The sequence below is a fragment of the Amaranthus tricolor genome, chromosome 7 (assembly GCF_026212465.1).
Source record: "Amaranthus tricolor cultivar Red isolate AtriRed21 chromosome 7, ASM2621246v1, whole genome shotgun sequence".
Lineage (NCBI taxonomy): Eukaryota > Viridiplantae > Streptophyta > Magnoliopsida > Caryophyllales > Amaranthaceae > Amaranthus > Amaranthus tricolor.
The window spans coordinates 4,847,091-4,867,478 of NC_080053.1; the positions used below are offsets into that span (position 1 = coordinate 4,847,091).

Consider the following 20,388-nt stretch of genomic DNA (forward strand, 5'->3'; position numbering starts at 1 on the left):
GGGATTGTTGTTGTTTGATTAAATGGAGGAGTTGAATAGTTTTAATTTGAATTAGAGAAATGGTATAGCTTATATATATATATATATATATATATATATATATATATATATATGTGTGTGTGTGTGTAATGAACTCATTTGTTTTCGTGAGTGGAAAATTCTAGATTATATAAGTGAATTTAAACAAATTTATAAAATAAGATAAATAGTTTTAATTTGAGGATAAAAGAAGAGAATAAATACATTCCTCGTTAAATGAAGGATTATTTGCAAAGAAACACCTTTTAAAACCTCTTTTTTGTAAAGAAACACCTTTTATAATTTTTTTTGTAAACAAACACCTTTTAAGAGACTTTTTTTAAAAAAAACACCTTAAATTAATTTCCGGTGACTTTTGTCAACTTTCCGGCGTTGACTATGCCATTTGTCAACTTTTCGGCGTTGACTTTTATTTTTATTTTTATTTTTATTATTCATATTATTTTTTTAAAAAAAATTTTATTTTTATAATTATTCAAAAAAATTAAAAAAAAAATAATAATAAAAATAAATATAAAAACAAAAATAAAAAAAATAATAAAATTTTTTTTAAATTAAAAAAAAAAATTTTATTATTTTTTTTATTATTATTTTATTGTTTTTCCTTTTGTTTTTATTTTTATTTTAGTTTTAATTTTTATTATTATTATTTTTTAATTTTTGTTTTTATTATTATTATTATTATTATTATTATTATTATTATTATTATTATTATTATTATTATTATTATTATTATTAATTTTTTTTTTAATTTTTTTTAAAAATAATAATAAAAATTAAAATTTTAAAAAAAATTAATATTAATTATAAAAATAAAAATAAAAATAAAAATAAAAAAAAATTTTTAAATTTAAAAAAAATTAATAATAATAATAAAAATAAAAAGTGTAAAAAATATAAAATAACAATAATAATAATAATAATAATAATAATAATAATAATAATAAATAAATAAAAATAATAATAATAATAATAATAATAATAATAATAATAATAATAATAATAATAATAATAATAATAATAATAATACTAATAATAAAATTAAAATAAAAATAATAATAATAATAATAATAATTAAAAATAAAATAAAAATAAAAACAAAAGGAAAAATAAAATAATAATAATAAAAAATAATAATAATAATAATAATAATAATAATTTTTAAGAAATTTTTAAAAAATTATTTTTTTTTTATTTTTGTTTTTATTTTTGTTTTTATTTTTATTATTATTATTATTATTATTATTATTATTATTATTATTATTATTATTATTATTATTATTATTATTATTATTATTATTATTATTTATTTTTTTTTATTTTTTTTAAATAATAATAAAAATAAAAATTTTTTTAAAAAAATAATATTAATAATAAAAATAAAAATAAAAGTCAACGCCGGAAAGTTGACAAATGGCATAGTCAACGCCGGAAAGTTGACCAAAGTCACCGGAAACTGATTTAAGGTGTTTTTTTTAAAAAAAAAGTCTCTTAAAAGGTGTTTTTTTACAAAAAAAATTATAAAAGGTGTTTCTTTACAAAAAAGAGGTTTTAAAAGGTGTTTTTTTGCAAATAATCCTTAAATGAAATGAGCAAGAAGACTATGAAGAGGATAAAGTAGAAGAGCAAGAGCCTAAACATAGAGAATACATAGAATCGTACATTAACCAAATGAGAGTCTTGTTAAATGGAGTGGCATGACACATGGCATCATAAATGCTTATATAAATTGACACTTGACATAAATGGTTATATAAAGTGATACTTGAAAACACAAATGCTTATATGAAGTAACAATTGACAGAAGTGATTTATGAGGTGACAAATGGTACAAATGTTTATGAATTACTCTCTTTGTTCCTTTAAATTAAGTTCCCGTAAGGAATATTCATAGTAGAGATATTAATTTATTGAATAATAAATTTGATGGAGGAAAAGTGGGGATTATAAATATTAAAAAATATCAATAGAAAGCTAGTAGAAAAAAATATAGAGACCATATATAATAAAAAAATATTTTTAAAAAGTTAGTGGGAAACAAGTGGGGTGTGGAAGATAAAAATCTTAAAATAAAATTAGTGGAAGATATGTGAGAATCATAAATATTATTAAAATGAGGATGAACAAGGTTATTTTTTTCCAAAATTTGTGATATAAATGAAAAGATTTTTTATGGAACAACAAATGAAACATCTCAATATGGAAAGTGGAAACTTCTTTAGGGAACGAAGGGAGTAGTAGATAGTATCATGTTTCAATTAATTATTGTTATCTATTTCATTGATTTAATTACCATTTTGATCATACTATTACTAAATAAATAATAATCAATATGCCATTTAGTCATTTATCATTCAAAGATATTTTTCCATTTATGATGCCTCTTTAGAGAATTGCATTTGAAATTTTTCAACATTTTAATAGTATTGTATGATTTTAATCATATTATTATTAAATAAAAAATTAATTAATATGCCATTTAGTCATTTATCATCAAGATATTTTTCCATTTGTGATGACTCATTTGAGAATGACACTTGGAAATTTCCAATATTTTAATAGTATTGTATGATTTTGATCATACTACTACTAAATAAAAAATTAATCAATGTCATTTAGTCATTTATCATTGAAATATGTTTTTCCATTTGTGATGTCTCCCGAGAGAATGACACTCATAATTTTCCAACATTTTGTAAGTATTGTATATTATGATGTATGATTATTGTTATATGTTTCAATTAATTATTGTTATATATTTCAATTTATTTAATTACGATTTTGATTTTACTATAACTATATAAAAAATTAATCAATATGTCATTTTGTCATTTATCATTTAAAGATATTTTTTCATTTCCGATACCTCTTTTGAGGATGGCACTTGGAATTTTTCAACATTTTTATAGTATTATATGATTTCTGATACCTCCTTAGAGAATGACACTTAGAATTTTTCAACATTTTTATAGTATTGTATGATTGTATGATTTTAATCATACTATTACTAAATAAATAATTAATCAATATGTCATTGACTCATTTATAATTGAAAAATATTTTTCCATTTGTGATGTCTCGTTAGAGGATGACACTTAGAATTTTCCTACATTTTTAGAGTATTGTATGATGTTACTCCGTTTGTTAATATTTCTTCCTAATCACTATTATTATCATATTTGATTTTGTGATACATATTATTCATCAATCAATCTTAGTTTATATATTAATCTTAATTCACAGGTTGATACATAGTTAAGTGAAATTTTGTTTAATTTGTCTCAATGTAACTTTTATTAATATAATATTTTATAACATTTAATTATAAATAATTATAGAGATACAATTAAGATTAAATATAGGTATTGACAAATATACAAAAATCAAATAGGAAAATAATAGTGAATAAGAAGTCTAATGTAGTAACATAGTAAACAAAAAACTATATTAGTTAGTAGAATGAAGCTAATTCTTTCTTTCTTGGTCATAAGGAAAAAAGTAGCATGGATAAGCTATTCTTCTCCGAATAGTATCAAAAGTAGTTCCAAAGTAGATAATGTACAAAATGATGACCAAAATGGTTACTCCAATGGCTCCGGCAATCATGATCCACAATGTATCCAAATCCAACACATTTGGATCAACAACATCATCATAATTTGACGCCGATTGACATGTTTCCAGATCACCTATGGTTTTTCTCTGAATATTTAACAATGTACCTGCGTCCATCAATTTTAGTATCCCGTTTGATATAGCACTTTGCCATTTTGATCCCTTTCGAAATGCCTATACATCATTTTCTTTAATCAGAAACACGTATATATTCAAATTCCAAATTTTAAAACACGTCCATCAATTAATTGATACAAATTTAATTTTTTCATTGAATTTTAATTTTTAATTGAGGGCTAAGTTTTGATTAATGGTGAGTACTGATAGTGATTTGTAAAGGGTGCTTGATGAGACAACCGTCCCTACCTCATTGACTGGGGAAGGAGACCACCATTGAGGAAGTCGTTTAGTGCCAAATTACAAGTGGTGATTAGGGATGATTATGGCTCTTGGACCCCAATTCCTATGGTTCCCAATTGAATATGGGTCCGTAACTTATACAGTTCGGGTGAGTAATGACAAAGTTTAGTGAATCTCAACAATGCTATTTATTTGTGTTTGAAAAATTATCATAAATAATACAAAATTTTACTAATTTTACTTTAATGATACTAATATTTAATTAATTATGAATAATATTAAATACCAACTTTGGTTTATACCAAGTTATTTGTTTAAAAAACAAATTTGAACCAATCATCCTACAATCTAATAAAAAGACTGAAAAAGTCTACATGTTATTATTATAATATTTTTCCATATAGGATAATTCTTACCAAAATTAAATCAATTTATTCCTTAATATAAGTATTTACCAATTATTAAAGTTGTTTCAAAAAAGATCATAATTTTTAATCATCAATAAATAAAAGATACACGATAATAAAAAATTATTTTGAGAATGACAAAGAATCATTATGATAACTTTATTGAAAAATTACTCATATTTGCCTAAAAAGTATGAGAGTTTTAATTAATACTTATATTAACTGAGTTTTTTCATTAAAAATACTATATATTTTAAAATTCTCTATTCATTTCCTAAGTATTTTATACAGATAATTTGTTATTGCATCTTTATCTAAACTTTATACTTATATACTCTTTTATACTAAAAACTTCATGCATCGCACAAGTTTTTATACTAGTAATTAAATTGAAGTTATTATTAAACTATGAAAATACCTCCTAAATTAATGTTATTCATAGTTAATCAAAAATTAATATTATTATAGCTAACAAAATTTAGCAAATTTGTTTCATTGACAGTATTTTTTTTATCTAAATATACATGTGCCTCCTTTTTTTATCAAATGACTCATTTTTGTTGTAAAAGGGTTTATATTTTTTTGCTCTATAAGATTTCTTAATTTTAATTTTTATTCAACTTTAATTTTTAATAGGTTTTTATTTTTTTATCTCAACACTTGTACAGACCGAGAAAAATATTTTTTTTTATGAGTTATTTAGATTTTCATTTAAAGCTTGTTTTGATCTCGGTCAATTTTAAAAAAAATCAAAAACCTATTATGCTTGCTAGTAATAAAAATACTCCTAGTCATAAAGGATTTGCTTTTGATGTAATTTTTCAAACAACACAATATAATTTGCTTTTGATGAGATATATTTAGCAATAATTTAAATGTCATTATATCAAATTTCTAATAATATACATAGTGAATTTAGTGATATTTATTAAACCCGTTAGTAGCAGCATAATAAATGTCACTACAGACTATAATAACAATTATATATGCCACTAAAGACCAATACAAATAAAGTGTCGCTAAATCACTTTATAATAAAACTTTAAATAAAATCAATAATTATTAGAGTATAAATATAAATTAGTGGCATTTTTATTATGCCACTAAATTCAAGAAAATGTTAGTGTGGGTAGATTTCTTTTAACTTTTTCCCTAATATAATATTTGTATAAGGACACTTTAAAAGTCATCTAACAATGGTTGTATTAGTGGTAAAGCAAAATGTTTTGACATTTATAATTAAATTAAAGTGCTGTTGATTTTTTTTTTTTTTAAAGAGAGAGAGAGAGAGAGAGAATGACATACAAAGCCAATTCCTTCGGAAGGAAGATTGAAAGAAGGGACAAGAGCATAACCCTTATTGCAATTCTTGGATATAAAGAGTTTAAGATATGGACTTTCATCAATAACAGCTACAACTCCTCCTGCTCCATTCCCTTTAGACAACATATCCACCATTTCTACTTCTGAAGAATATGAACGTATCTGATTTACTGAAAAACCTTTCTCTATCAGCAGCCGTTGGATGAATGATCCTTCCATGAATCCTACATTTTGTCTCTGTCTTATAAGATCATCTAGTGTTTTTATCGGTGTGTTTGGTCGCTGAGTCGTCAGTAATGATGTGAAGCTTGCCGCATAACATGATGTTATGAACACTAATACTAGAAAGCACACTACCACCACTAGCCTCGTTTGTGTTATCGCTCGCATTGTTTCCCCTATGCAAATCATCCAATATATTAATTATTAATATTATTTCTATTTTTAAAAACTAACCTCACTTTATTACCGCATTAGGTGATTGATCATTCGTATTGGTTAAAACTTTAAAATTTATGTTAGGTAATTATTAAATAATTGAATTCTAATTTTATATATTGCTCATTATTTTCTTATCAGAAAAATAAAATTTTAGATTTTAGTATTTAGAAACAATATTACGATTGTTATTGTCAATCCTTCTCAAGTTTTATTACTTCTCTGTAGATATCGTCTATCTCTAAACGCGACTTACTTCGACTCAATTTGAATAAAGAAATCAATTTTTTAACAACCAAACAAATAAATCAACTCAATAAACCATCAATAATAAAAAATGTACATCGTTAATTATTCACTCCAATAAACCAAATCCAAGCAATTCATATCCATAATTTAAATTTAATTATTTAATAAACAGTTAACACAATTTAAACTTAGTATAAAACCCATACAAAAATATCAATTGAATATAGTTGGTGTAGTTACTTGAAATTCAGTGTCTAAAATGTCCTTTATTCATCATTAATTAACTTACATTGAAAAAACTTCAATTTTTAAGAAAATGCTTAAATTTAAGATTTTTAAGAAGTGATACAATTTTAATATTTGCAAAGAATGAAACATATGTGATACTTTATATTTTCTTACATGTATATATTATTATTTGATGTAAATAAGACAATAATATATTTATTATATAATATATGTATCAAGAAATAAAATAATGGTAAAAGTTAAAAAAATTTGCCACAACAATCAATTCCAAAAAGATTTAAATAAAGAAAATTATGATAAATAAAGGCACTCCTTTTATATGTATATAGTTACATCTAGTGTCGACCCTAGGGGGCATGAAGGGCATGTGCCCCGGGCCCATATAAAAGTTAGAAAAACGATACTTTTAATATTGAATAGTTTAGGGGTTTATAATAGTATATTTATTAATTAGGGGCCATAACAAATGTTTTACCCCAAGCCTCTCAATTCTCAAGGCCAGCCCTAATTGCAAGAAAAAAAAAAGTGTTTGAAATATATTGTCTTTTTGTAACTAAATGTTTTTTTGCCCCATATACTCCAATATATCAATAATTTAAGTTAATTAGAAAAAATATAAGAATTAAAAATATATCAAAAAGACTCCAATTTAAATAAAAAGGGTTCTAAATTTTTTTAAGACTTATTGGATATCTCATATCTCTTGCAGTAGTAGTAGTACCTCCTTTCTTGACTTGTAATCAACTTGAACAAATTTGCTAAATTAAAAAAAAAAAAAGATCCATATTTGATCAATCAAAATAATAACAATGAAAAGCAATTAAAAACTAATTTTATAAATAAATCATTCACATAAATAGAAGAAAATATGATATCAAAAATCAATAAATAAAATATTTAAAAAAATAAAAGATAAAAATATACTAATGTAGGAGATATGGTCATTCATTGAAATTGTTTGCATGCTTTACTTCTCTCTTTATAAATAAACCATTATCTCAATCATTATCATCTATATATATCTATGTCAACTTTAATAGTTAAAACACCAACTCGAATAGGTTAAAATATCAACTTTAATAGGTGAAACTATCAATTTTAATATGTTAAAACACCAATTTAAATAAGTCAAAATGCCAACTTAAGCAACATAAAATATGCACAACCATAAACAAGTTGAAATACCAAATTCAATATATTAAAATACCAATTTTAATAGATTTGCAACTTAACATGTTAAAACACCAACTCGACATAAGTTAAAATGCCAATAAATCAATAGTTAGGCCTAATTATTTTCCGTGTGTTTGTGAGCTCAAACCCACGAATACCCTGTGAGTATTTCCCTCAAATGGACCCATAGAGTGATTATTTTATGTGACAATAAAAATGATTAGATTCAAGTCGAATACCATAAATCAATATTTTTAGTTTTCTTGTAGTGGCCTACTGTCTATCATACAATACTATAAAAATTGGAAAATTTCAAGTGTCGTCATCTAAGGAGCCATGACAAATGTAATTATTTTAATGGATAATAGTTAATTACATACAATTACAATACTATAAAAATTGGAAAATTCCAAATCTCATCATCTAAGAAGGTATGACAAATGTAATTATTTTAGTGGATAATAGTTGATAGTTGATTACATGACAATATTTACTTAATTTAGAATTTAATTATTTTTAAAATTAGAGCTAAATTAGGTACAGCATGGAGTAGAATTTATTATAGCAATTCTATATAACTAACCTAAAATTTAATATATTTAATTTATTGAAAAAGTGATTTATCCAATAAATAATTAAAATAATCAGTATAATTTTTGTTTTAAGAAAATCATGTATTAGATAAATTTATTCACTATAAATATATATTTGCATTATTTTTTAAAGTTATATTTTTATATATTTCATATTCATATGCATTATACGAGTTTCTATACTAAGATGCATTAAATATACTACTTTTAAGTTTTTTTGTCTCTTGATTATGCATTTATTATTTACAAATGATTGGGCCAAGAGCATAGGATGAATACGGCCAATAGTAATGCAATTTGAAAATGGAAGATTCCAACTTCCAAGACCGCCATTATGGACTTAAATAATTTCTAATTTATCTTGAATAGAAACAATTTTAAAGGCTTTTTGGAGGAGGTGGGCTGTCGGGGAATTATTTTCAAAATTAAAATGGTTTGGCTATATTTGGTTTATAAAGTGCAAAATTATGCAATTAATTGGTTGTTATTTTTTTTCAAATGATTTCATTGGTTATTAATTTTTATTATATAACTTACTATATGAGATGGTATTGGTATAAATTTAATAAAATGAAAAAAAATAAATTGAATATGGTAATTATAAGGATATTTTAGTTTAGTTTAAATTTGTTCAAATAATCACACAATAATAAAGTGTAATATTTATAACTATTTAAGTTGGTTTGGCCATTTATTCATGAAAAATGAGATGCTATACATATAAAAAAATGTTTAGATTAGAAGTTGCTAAGAATAGAGGAAGCGGAGACTTACTTCTCCAATATTCGTCCTGATTGACACGATATCCAACTGGATGATTAGGATTGGAACCTAAAGAAGTGTGGGAGTAGTGTCTATTCTTATCATTTCGAAATTCAATCAACCAAAAGATGATGGCAGTCATAAAACAAACACCAAATACAGTGTAAACCAAAGCCTTGATTAGAGGTATTACTCTGATTCCACTGCTTTTCCTTACTTCTTGCTTTGTTGATATCATCATCGTTACACCCGTTTCTGTGTATGGTAGTGTAAAATCAACCCACTGTGTCCGATCATATCTTATGGTCAAATCTCCCACTATTCCATCATATTCCTGCCAAATTATATATTAGGTGTATATATATATATATATATATATATATATATATATATATATATATATATATATATATATATATATATATATGAATCCGATTATACAATCTTTTAATTAGTACAAAGAAAGTATATGTTACATAACTAATCATCTACATTTCAAATGTTGTTTTACTAAATTCAAGGGGACAAAGAAGTATATGTTAACGTTTAATTGGTTCATTGCACGAAAAAGTTCCAAAACTCTCAAAGTATATTTCATCATCACTCAATTGTCATTAAACGTTTTCACCTAGATAGGTAAAGGTTGAAGAGTTCCAGTATTTACTCTTCTCTCTCTTTAAATTAAATACATTGTGTATATCGAAAGTGAGAGTTTTTAAATGTTATTTTACTAAATTCAAAGGGTATGTAACATTTAATTGGTCATTTCACTAAAACGTTTTAAAAGTTTCCAAGTACATTTCATTACTCGGTTGTCATTAACTGTATTCACAAGTTGAAAACTCATATCTAGACAACTTGATGCTTATAATAATAATGACCATGTTATTTTCAGTTTATTTTAGAAAACAAACGTCATATGTAACTTCTCAGAATTAATGAATATACATCAATCAAGCTAAGGATTTTACTAGTCTAATAGTCTCTGTATACCCTAAAACCATAAAAATTATATTCTCTCCCCTCTATAAATATGCTATCAATTGTCTTTTACGCTATGTTTAATGCACAGATTTTATTCTTAATATCTTTAATTAAGAATAATAAAACTATAAAAAAATTAAAATTAATAAAATTATGTTGAGACAAACCAAACAACTTGTTGAATAAAAATAAAATTTAAATTAAGATTAATTCATGAGTAATGCCTAAAATTAAATGGAAACTTGTGGTGGTTGGGAATGGTACGTATATCTTTAATTTGCCTCTATTAGAGCGTCTTGTAAATTAGTACTTTTTAATTGCTTTTTTGGTTATTGGTAGTCAAAAAGAAAAAACAATAATATAGGGTAAAAAATTTAAGTCAAAAATGAAACTACTAGTTAAGTTATTTTTTTATTAGTTTTTGGTGTGTTAGTTCACTTTTTCTTTAATCAAAAGCCGACAGTTAATAGCTAAATTTACCCGCTTTTTCCGTTCAACTATGTAGTCTAACAACCAAGAAAAAAAACCCAGTATTTTTAGTTACTCAAGCAAACTAACTAAAAAGCCAAAAATTAATATTGATGAATTTATTTAGATAAAATGAGAAAGAATTAAAAAGTAGGAGAGTTAATTAAGTGTATTTAACAAACCTTATTAGCAACTGCTTGAGCCATGGAATCATAGCTTACATTAATAGTTCCATCTTTTCTAGCATAAGGAACAAGATCAAAAGTTGGAGGGTTGATTAAACCTTTTATTATTTCACGAAAGACTTGAATTGTAAAGCCATCCAAATACTTTTCTCCGGAGCTTCTATTGTAGCTAATATTAATAAACTCTTTAAAGGGACTCACTGGAACTGCCATTCTCAATACAACGCCCTCGTTCGTTGGTGTAGGTGTTGGTATTGGTGTTGGTGTTGGTGTTGGTGTTGGTGCTATTATTGTTTGGTGTTGTATCATGTTTTCCGATGACATAACCAACCTAAATTTCCAAATTATCAGTAATTTTAACAAATAGGAAATTACCATCATTGTATTTTAATTTGTAGGTGTTTCCTGATCTATTGGAAGGATACCAGGACAGTTGCTTCAATAGCTTTTCCGCTCATTAAATATATGCTTAATTTTTTCAAGAGTTGGGATTCTTCCTCGTAATTCACTAACAAAGACTTTTCCATGACAAATTGACAACATTTTCTAGGTAGGGACAAGAATTTTTGCAGTATACAACTTATACGCTGTAACATATACGACCGTCTTCTCTCACTTGACCATAATAGCTAGACATACAATAAAATATTGGTGTAGTTGGAGGAAAAGCTATTTCGAATAATAGAATTAGTCCTCAACTTTATTAATGTAATTCAATTTTAATTCTTACTCTCGTGATTTTTTCGTAATGACTCCTTTTAATGTCTTATTTAATTGGGAACCTCAAAGTGTCTCTATTTCATTATATTCTCTCCATATCTCTATTCCATTAATATTGTAAGAAATGTCATATATTTGCTATATATGTTTGATAATTGGTATATTCGTATATGGTTATTGGTTGATGACCCTTTACATCCCGACCCGTTGATGACCCGTTTAAAAGTGACACGTACCTTGACTCACCTTATTGAACACCTCTAGTTTTAGCTATTATACTTATGAAGGAATTTGGTACATATTAGTAATTAGCTATTAAATGTTTATTAGAGAAAAAGTGTGTACAAATCCAAAAGTCATTTGATAAGTGTAATTATTTGCGCTTATTAATGACATTTATACTCTTTTTCTCCTTATTGTATTCGACACGATATTTATTTAGGCTTTTTATTTATTTTAATTATTTTTAGGTTAATCTAGGTTAATTTAGTTTTTTCTTCCTAAGTGACACCTATATAAAGAGAGTAATTTATGTCAATTATTAGATATAATTGCTTAGTTTTTAGATTTGATTCAATTAAGTTGTAATTTTTGTATCCAATTATTGTTCTTAATTGCATTTTATCATTATTAGCCACTAGTATAAAAGCTCGTGCAATATATGAATTTATGAGTATGAAATATATAAAAATATAACTGTAAAGAATAATGCAAGTATATACTATCATGATAAAAGTTATCGAATACATGATTTTTTTAAAGCAAAAATTTAATACTGATTTTTTTAAAAGTATTTATTGAATACATCACTTTTTGATTCACATAAATATATCAAATTCTATGTCTTATATAGAATTGCTATAATTTTAAAATAATGAAATTCTAAATTAGGTAAATATTATCATGTAATCAACTATTATTCACTAAAATAATTACATTTGTCATGCTTCTTTAGTGGATGACACTTGAAATGTTTTAACATTTTTATAGTATTTTATGATTCTTATTTTTCTGTCCTTCTATTTTAATTAATGCCTAGAAGCTTGTTTAGGGTTTTATTTGAAGTTTTCATATATTTTCATGATTAGTGAGTAGATTAGTTTTTAGGATAGAGAGATTGATCCAGTTCGATTATGGACTGAAATTGCTCTAAAATTGTCTATAAAATGTGGATTAGTAAATAAAATTAAGTAAATTAATCATGATTTAAATTGACTTTGTTAATCTAATCAATATAACAAGAGTTTGAGAATAGGACTAACTTGATTTTAGGGTAAAATTTAGTTAAAATACTTATTAATTTAATCAATATAGCAATTTGACATGAAAATAATAGGGTCTAAATCTGATTATTTAATTAATATAGCGAGAACTTAAAATTAGCGTATCACTTTATTTACGTTGTGATCCATAATTTATAGATATTTAGTAGTGATTGTTGTTCATATGAGAATTGGATGATATCCAATATCATATACCCTTTAATTATATAGTTAATAACTATTTAGATTATAATCCATAGTAGTTTAGTTATAAAAACTACATTTCGTTTGTTTTTTATCACTCTGTAACGTTTACAGTAGCGCAGGTATATAAATTAGTATCTTTGTGTTCGACCCACAGCTATATGTACATGGTGTGATTGCGGTAAAACAATTTCTTATCACCTATAAAAAGTTATTCCTATTATTTTTTATTTCGACTTAAATCTGCTTTTCAATTGTCTTAAAAGTCCTTTTGTCAAACACTTTTTGGCCTTTTACCCGTGACAAGTTGGGGCGGGTCATTTTCTGTTTAAACAGGACCTACTCGATCCAATAAAATGTTCATCCAATGATCTTTAAGCAAATTTAGTAATACATTGGTCGACTTGTCTATATATATAATAATGTCATATAAAAAATTTAAGAAAAAAATGAGAACTTTATTATGGCAACTAAGCCTAATAATGACCCGATCTAGCCCCATCCGACCCTTTACATCAAACCCTGAAAATGATCCGACTTGTTATTAATCCGACTCGCTAATGACCAATTAAAAGCGACCGAACCTTGACCCATTGAGTCGATCTGTCCCATTGATAACCTTTGGTTTTAGCCATAGTTACGAGGGTGTTTTACAAAAATTAAGTGTTACCTATTGGTTATTTATGGGAGAAAAAGTGTTTAAAAATCCAAAAGTCGATGAAAATAGCTAATCCTATTATTTTTTATTCTTAAGTCAATTTCTCAGCTGTCCTAAATGTCCTTTATCAAACAATTTTTTTACTATTTGACAAATCAAAAACAAAATGTTAAAAGTTAACTAAAAAATTGAAAAGTCGTTTACCATTATTAAACTTCATATTATTAGTTACCCATCTCGAATTTTTCCTTTTTTATGCATTTTATTATATCAATTGTAAATAATAATAACCAAATGGTACTTGGTGGTTTAAAGTATAATTTTTAAATAAGAGGTTCGAAATTCAATAATTAGACCCTCTTATTTTTTGTTTGAGCCATTAGTTTGGGTAATGTTGTGTGAGTTGTGACTTGCTGTTATACCATCAATTATTGTCTTCTTGGTATCACTTTTTATATTTTCTTGTGAAAACTGAAGATGCTCGAACGAGATATTGTTTGTATATAAGGTTAAATTTTCCTAAGAATTTTGCCTTCTATGACTACTTAATACCGAGTCTCATCCCATGTAAGGGCATGGAGTCGTTTCGCTGCCCATGGGATCAAATTTGGAGTATTGGACATTTGTTAGACTCGTTAAGAGCAAAAATGGAGAAGAAAATAGAAATTGTGAGGAGTTTGGACTTGTATTCAAAACCAGATCATGATTTTCACCATATGAAAAATTTTATTTTCAGGTCACGATTGATTCGATATTCAATTTTAAACTTTCCTATTGAAATGTGCCCACGTGATATTTTAAACAAAGATGGCTATAATAAGCATATTTTGGACGAGCTTAATTATGCTAACGATTTATTAAAAGTTAACTGCAAAGATTACTTCCATTGTTGACTGAAGAACAGTCCCTAATATACAATAAAACTTGTGGTGCAATTGAAACAGATGACGAAAGAGTATTTAAACTATAAGAAAAAGGTGGTCGTAGCACTGAGAAGACATTTACGTGGACGATTTTATGTGCATGTCTTAAATCAAAGGGTAAAATGTCCCTCTTGTTGCCTCATATGGAATAACATCTTTATTACTTCCTAATGGTAGGACTGCACATTTAAGATTTGAGATACAAATTAATGTTACGAAGGTTTAATGTGTAGAGGCATAAAACCTAATAGTCCATTTGTAGACCTCATTAAAAGATAAGCTTATATTCGGGATGAGGCTTCGATGACTCACAAGCACTATTTGAAGCCGGCCTAGACAATGTTATGCTATGTCATCTTTGTCTTTACAATGAACCATCTGAATTAAGCTTTAAAGTTCGAGTCTTTAGTGGTAATTTTAGGCAACTTTTTCCAGTAATCTCAAAGGTTACAAGATAATATATTGTCTTTTCTAGCATCAACTCTTCAAAGATATGAAATAATTGTAAGGTGTTGCGGTTTACAAAGAACATGAGATTACAACTGGATTAGACAATGTTGATGACCAACAAGAATTTGAAGAATTGATTCTCAAAGCTGGTTAAGGAAAGTTTGGAAGACCTAACTATGGAGAGGTTGTAATAGATATACCTGGAGATTTATTAATTAAGAATGCATCTGATTCATTAGCTTCATTTGCTAATTTCACATATCTTTGAATTTGTGATGGTTTAATTGATAGTTTTGTGCTTTTTTGAGAGGGTAATTTTAGCATCAATGAGATCATTGATAAGGTTAATAAACACGTGTCATCCCACTTTCTTGGAGAAGAGAGGTTGTACCTTAGTTTAGATTCAACTAGATGATCACCCGTGCTAAAGCACGAGACAATTAGAAATTATTATGCATAAATAATATAATCGTTACAAACAGATTAACTAAAAGTTAAGAAAGAGAACTATGAATAATAAGTTTTAAAAAAGTCACAACAAAGAAAATTAAATAATAAATAACAATATTTACACATTATTAGAGCATAATTGTTGATTACTCGTGCTAAGCACGAGCTATTTAATAATCACTATATATTAAATGTATGTAGGTAATATTAGTTGATTACCCGTGTTAAACACAATATACAAAAAGTTATTTTATCAAAAATTGAATAGACTATAAATACTACAGCGTATGTAATAGAGTACATACACAAGAAAAATGCATTGATAATTGCTTATTTTGATTTTTAGATTAAACAACTTATACAAAATGAAAATAAAAGGTACTTGTAAGATTAGGAAAATATATTCTTGAAAAACCCAAAACACAAAGCTTCTCTCTCCTTTCGATGTTCAAACAAAAAAATCAATTTCTTATCGATTTCCAACTTATCTTCTAAGAAAACCTCTCCTTAAGATACCTTAAACTTCTATACCATATTTAGTTTTTAACACTTCTAATTATTTAAATTCAACTATACTTAAAACATACTCCCTTCATTTACCCAATTTAGTTTTTAACATTATTCATAATACTCTTAATTTGAATCATTCCAAATATATAAATTAAATTATATATAGTCAATTGAGATCTTATTTGATTCGTTATAATGCAATTTATTAATATCAACTTTTTATAATTTATAATTATTCACAATAAAATGCATTAGGACATCGATTAATATATTTGAAAATGTGCACAAACCAAATGAGACAAAGATAGTGAATTCATCATATCATATCATACAATAAACTAAAGAAAGAGCCCTTAATTTGAAATAACGCTTTTTCAATGACTGAGTACTTGGCGAAATATAATCAACTTAAATTGTTGATATATTTTAATGAATTTCCACATAGTAATATTTATAAATGTAAAGAAGAATTCAAACATAGAAAAATTATCAAATTACAATTTTATCTCATTTGCCTTTCTCTTTTCTAGGAGACTTTTCTTTTGAACGCAACATTTATATGGGTGTTGATAAATAGAAATGATGTATGAAAGTCATAATCTTGCAAATGACGACATTTTATACACCTTTACTTTGCTACTCACCTCATTTGATTAACTTTAAGCCTTTGAGTTACCCATTTCATTTTTAATAATAATAAGTTTATTTATTTTTATTTGACCTCTTTTTGTCTTTGCTTCGCAATAGAAGACAAATATTTTTGTAATTAGCCACTTACTCGATCAAGTTATTTTAGCAACCTCATTTAGTAAACATTTTAGTATATCAAATGATGATTAATAATATATAGTATAAATAAAGAGGCGTGCTCAATTTAGAGGTAGAAAGTATCATAATAATTTGTATTAATATATAGAAGATAAATCTTAAATAGAAAATTTAATTTCAATCTTACTAACATTAGTGGAAAAAAACGTATCTGCTGCTAATCATTTGTTGCGGTTTTTTATATACGCAGCAATAAATAGGAAAAATAATTAGGCAAAAAAAAAACGACAACAAATGTTGCGGTTTAATGGTGCCCGCAGCATATAAGCTTTTGGACACATCAAATGCTGTGGTTTTAATGGTGCCCGCAGCATATAATCTTTTGGACACATCAAATGCTGCGGTTTTAAGGTTGCCCGCAGCAAATACCCTTCACTAAAAAATTTAAAACCCGCGTTTTGAAGTTCCATTTCACAAAAGCCTACTGTTGTATTCTTCTAAAACTCCACCACTGCTACTGTGTTCTTCTTGAAGTTCCATTGTCTTCTTCAATTTCACATATTGTCTTCTTGTTCAACCCACGCACAGACTGCTACTGTCTTATTCTTCAAGTTCGTTCTTCTTCTTCAAGTTCGTTCTTCTTGTTCAAGTTCCTTAAACCCACACGAAAAACCCACGAACATTTCAAAATAAACCCACCATTTCGTTCCTTTTCTTCTTCTTTAACATTTAAAACCCACCATTGTTGTTTCCTTCAAAAACCCACGAAATAAGGGTTTATTCTTGTTCTTTGTTAAGGTATTATTTTTTCAAGGTTAAGTTTAAGTTCTTCAAATTTCATTATGTTTTGGGGAATTAGTTTATTTTATACTAATTTTGATTTTGTTTTTCATTGTAGGTTGCATAATCAAATTTAAAAACAACATTATCATATCTATTTAATGTGAATAATTTACTTGTGTATGTACTTGTATATTTGAATGTGAATAATTTTGAATAATTAGGATTTTTAGGGTAGATTGAATGTGAATAATTTACTAATGTATGTAGTTGTATATTTGAATGTGAATAATTTACTTATGTATGTAATTGTTAGTGATAGCCACGGTCCGGGTTGGGCCGGTTTCGTTCCGGTTCCATTTGGAACCTGATTCGAACATTCCAGTTTCGGGCGGTTCCAAACGGTTCCTTGGCGGTTCATGAGGCGGTTCCGGCGGTTTCAACTTGCGGGTCAGACCATCGGTTCTATTTTTATTTTTCCTTTAAATATAATATAAAAAATACTATAATAATACGGACGTACCTTTGATGATTACTTGATTATTAGCGAAATTCATTGCTTGTCATTGTTATTAAAATATTTACTAAAAAGAATGAAAAAAAATAAATTAATAAGAAACGATAAAGATGATTAATAAAAAAAGAGGGAGAAAATGGATTTGAACCTAGTACCCGAAGGAATACTAAGCTGCCTACGTATCCCGAAGAAATCAAAGCCCACGTAGTTCTTTGTCATACCTTTTATTTGTTGTTGTTGAATGTTGATTGATCGTTGTCCGATTGATCCTATTCGTCTTCGTCATCATCATCTGGTTGGTTAGATACTTCCGCTGACTCTCCTCCTGACGATGATGCAGATGTATCCATCATCATCCATGGATCATCATCGCCTTGATCATCATCGTTCTTTAGTCCTTGCGTTCGAAGCTCCGCTTGATCCCAATCTTTCTTGGAAACACATATTTGAATACTATTTAGAGCAAGACGAGATATCTTTTCGTCTAAAACTCTTCTACCTGCACTAAAAGCAGACTCCGATGCAATCGTAGAAGCAGGAATTGCAAGGATATCCTTTGCAATTCTCGATAATATGGGAAACTTTATAGATTTTTCTTTCCACCATTCTAAAATATTATAGCTATACCTTGGTCAATTTCAAAGTGATGTTTAAGATAATTATCTAATTCTAAATATGAAGTGGAGGGTGAAGAAGAAGATGATCCTACAAAACTATCATCTTGGCTTATTATGTTAGCTATTACGGAATTATAATAAGTGGGACGTGCCGAGAGCTAGCACGCCTAGACGTATCGCGACTTGGGTTATATACACTAGCATAGTAATCATAAAGTTCTGTTAAAATTTTTTTACAAGTTCCAACATAATTATGTACATCACTAGGCGGGCGATCTAATGATTGGTAGTAAAATCCAATTACTTTAGTAAGGATTTCTGTCTTAAAACATGGGTCTAAAATTGTCGCAATTCCATAAATAAAAGGAAAATCAATAAAATATGTCTTCCACTTGTCCATCATATCTGCAAGAATCGGCTTTAAATATGTGTTAGTATCATCATGCGAATGTTTAAGAAGATGATAAAAAATAGTAATACATTCACTTATTACTAAGTGGACGTTTGGTTCGTAAACATTTGAAAATATCTTAGTTGCGTGGTCATACGCTTCTAATATTTTCTGTGCACCTATAGCTAGTTCCCATGTGTCATCACTTATATAGCTATCTGTACACTCACTATAAAGTTGTGTTATAACTGGACGATAAGCAATCGCTTTTTTTAATAAATCGTGGATTGAGCCCCAACGTGTAGGAGTATCTAATGACCAATACACTTTTTTTAATTGATAATGGTCACATAATTACTTATATCTTCTCTTTACCTGTCCAACTCTAAGCCATTCACTATGTCTCTAATGGGATCTAATAAATCACTTAATTGTTTAATACCTGCTTGGCAAGATAAGTTTACTATATGAGCACAACAACGTACGTGTAATAATTTACCCCCAAGGATAATACTAAAGGCAGGTTCGTTATACAAAAGTTCGATGCATTTAATGTTGGCAGTTGCATTATCGGTAGAACAACAAAATATCTTATCTAACAAGTTCCATTCTTTACATATCTCTATTAATCTGTATTTTATTTTTCACCCGTATGTCTTTCGAGCATTACCTTAAAAGAAAGTATTCTTTTTTGAATAATCCAATTTTGATCTATCCGATGTGCTGTTACACACATATAAGCTTCTAAATGTGGGGAAGCAGACCAAATATTAGCTGTTATGCTAACCCTACCATTAAAAGATTTAAACATTTCTACTAATTCATAGCGCATTGATTCATATAATTTAATTGTGCGTCGTTTAAGAGTGTTCCTAGATTTCTCTATATTGTGGTTGCAAAGTTATTCTAGTATAATGCTCGTATGCCCTACTTTCACCATGGTTAAATGGCAATTCACAAATTACATATTTAGAAAATTCATCAATCATATCATTACGATTATATTTAAAAGGCATACATCCGCTGGGAATGTCCCACTGTCGGCTTCCACTTATGGTCCCGCTGCCGCTTGCTGCATGAGTTTCTTTTGTGATTCCATGCTTCTTTGCCAAATGTTTGTTAAAAGATCCCATACCACCACCTAACACGTATTCACAAAACACAAAAAATGAATTTTTAATATATTCTTGATTTATAAAATATGAATATCATGTATGTATAAAAACTTAAAAACTATTTACCTCTAGTGAAATTGTATGAAACTAAGGGATTTACTCCTTGACTTTCACAAAT

General features: G+C 26.7%; 1 protein-coding gene across 1 annotated transcript; it reads right to left on the reverse strand.

The window, feature by feature from the left end:
* Positions 1–3,350: 3,350 nt before the first annotated feature.
* LOC130818889 (glutamate receptor 2.5-like) lies at positions 3,351–11,599 on the reverse strand. Its single transcript, XM_057685139.1, has 4 exons — positions 10,843–11,599; positions 9,221–9,542; positions 5,727–6,142; positions 3,351–3,828 (listed from the first exon to the last, which is right to left on the reverse strand). Exons 1-4 carry the CDS (start codon positions 11,224–11,226, stop codon positions 3,505–3,507), a joined length of 1,446 nt encoding a protein of 481 aa, XP_057541122.1. The 5' UTR covers positions 11,227–11,599; the 3' UTR covers positions 3,351–3,504.
* Between the last annotated feature and the right edge of the window lie 8,789 nt (positions 11,600–20,388).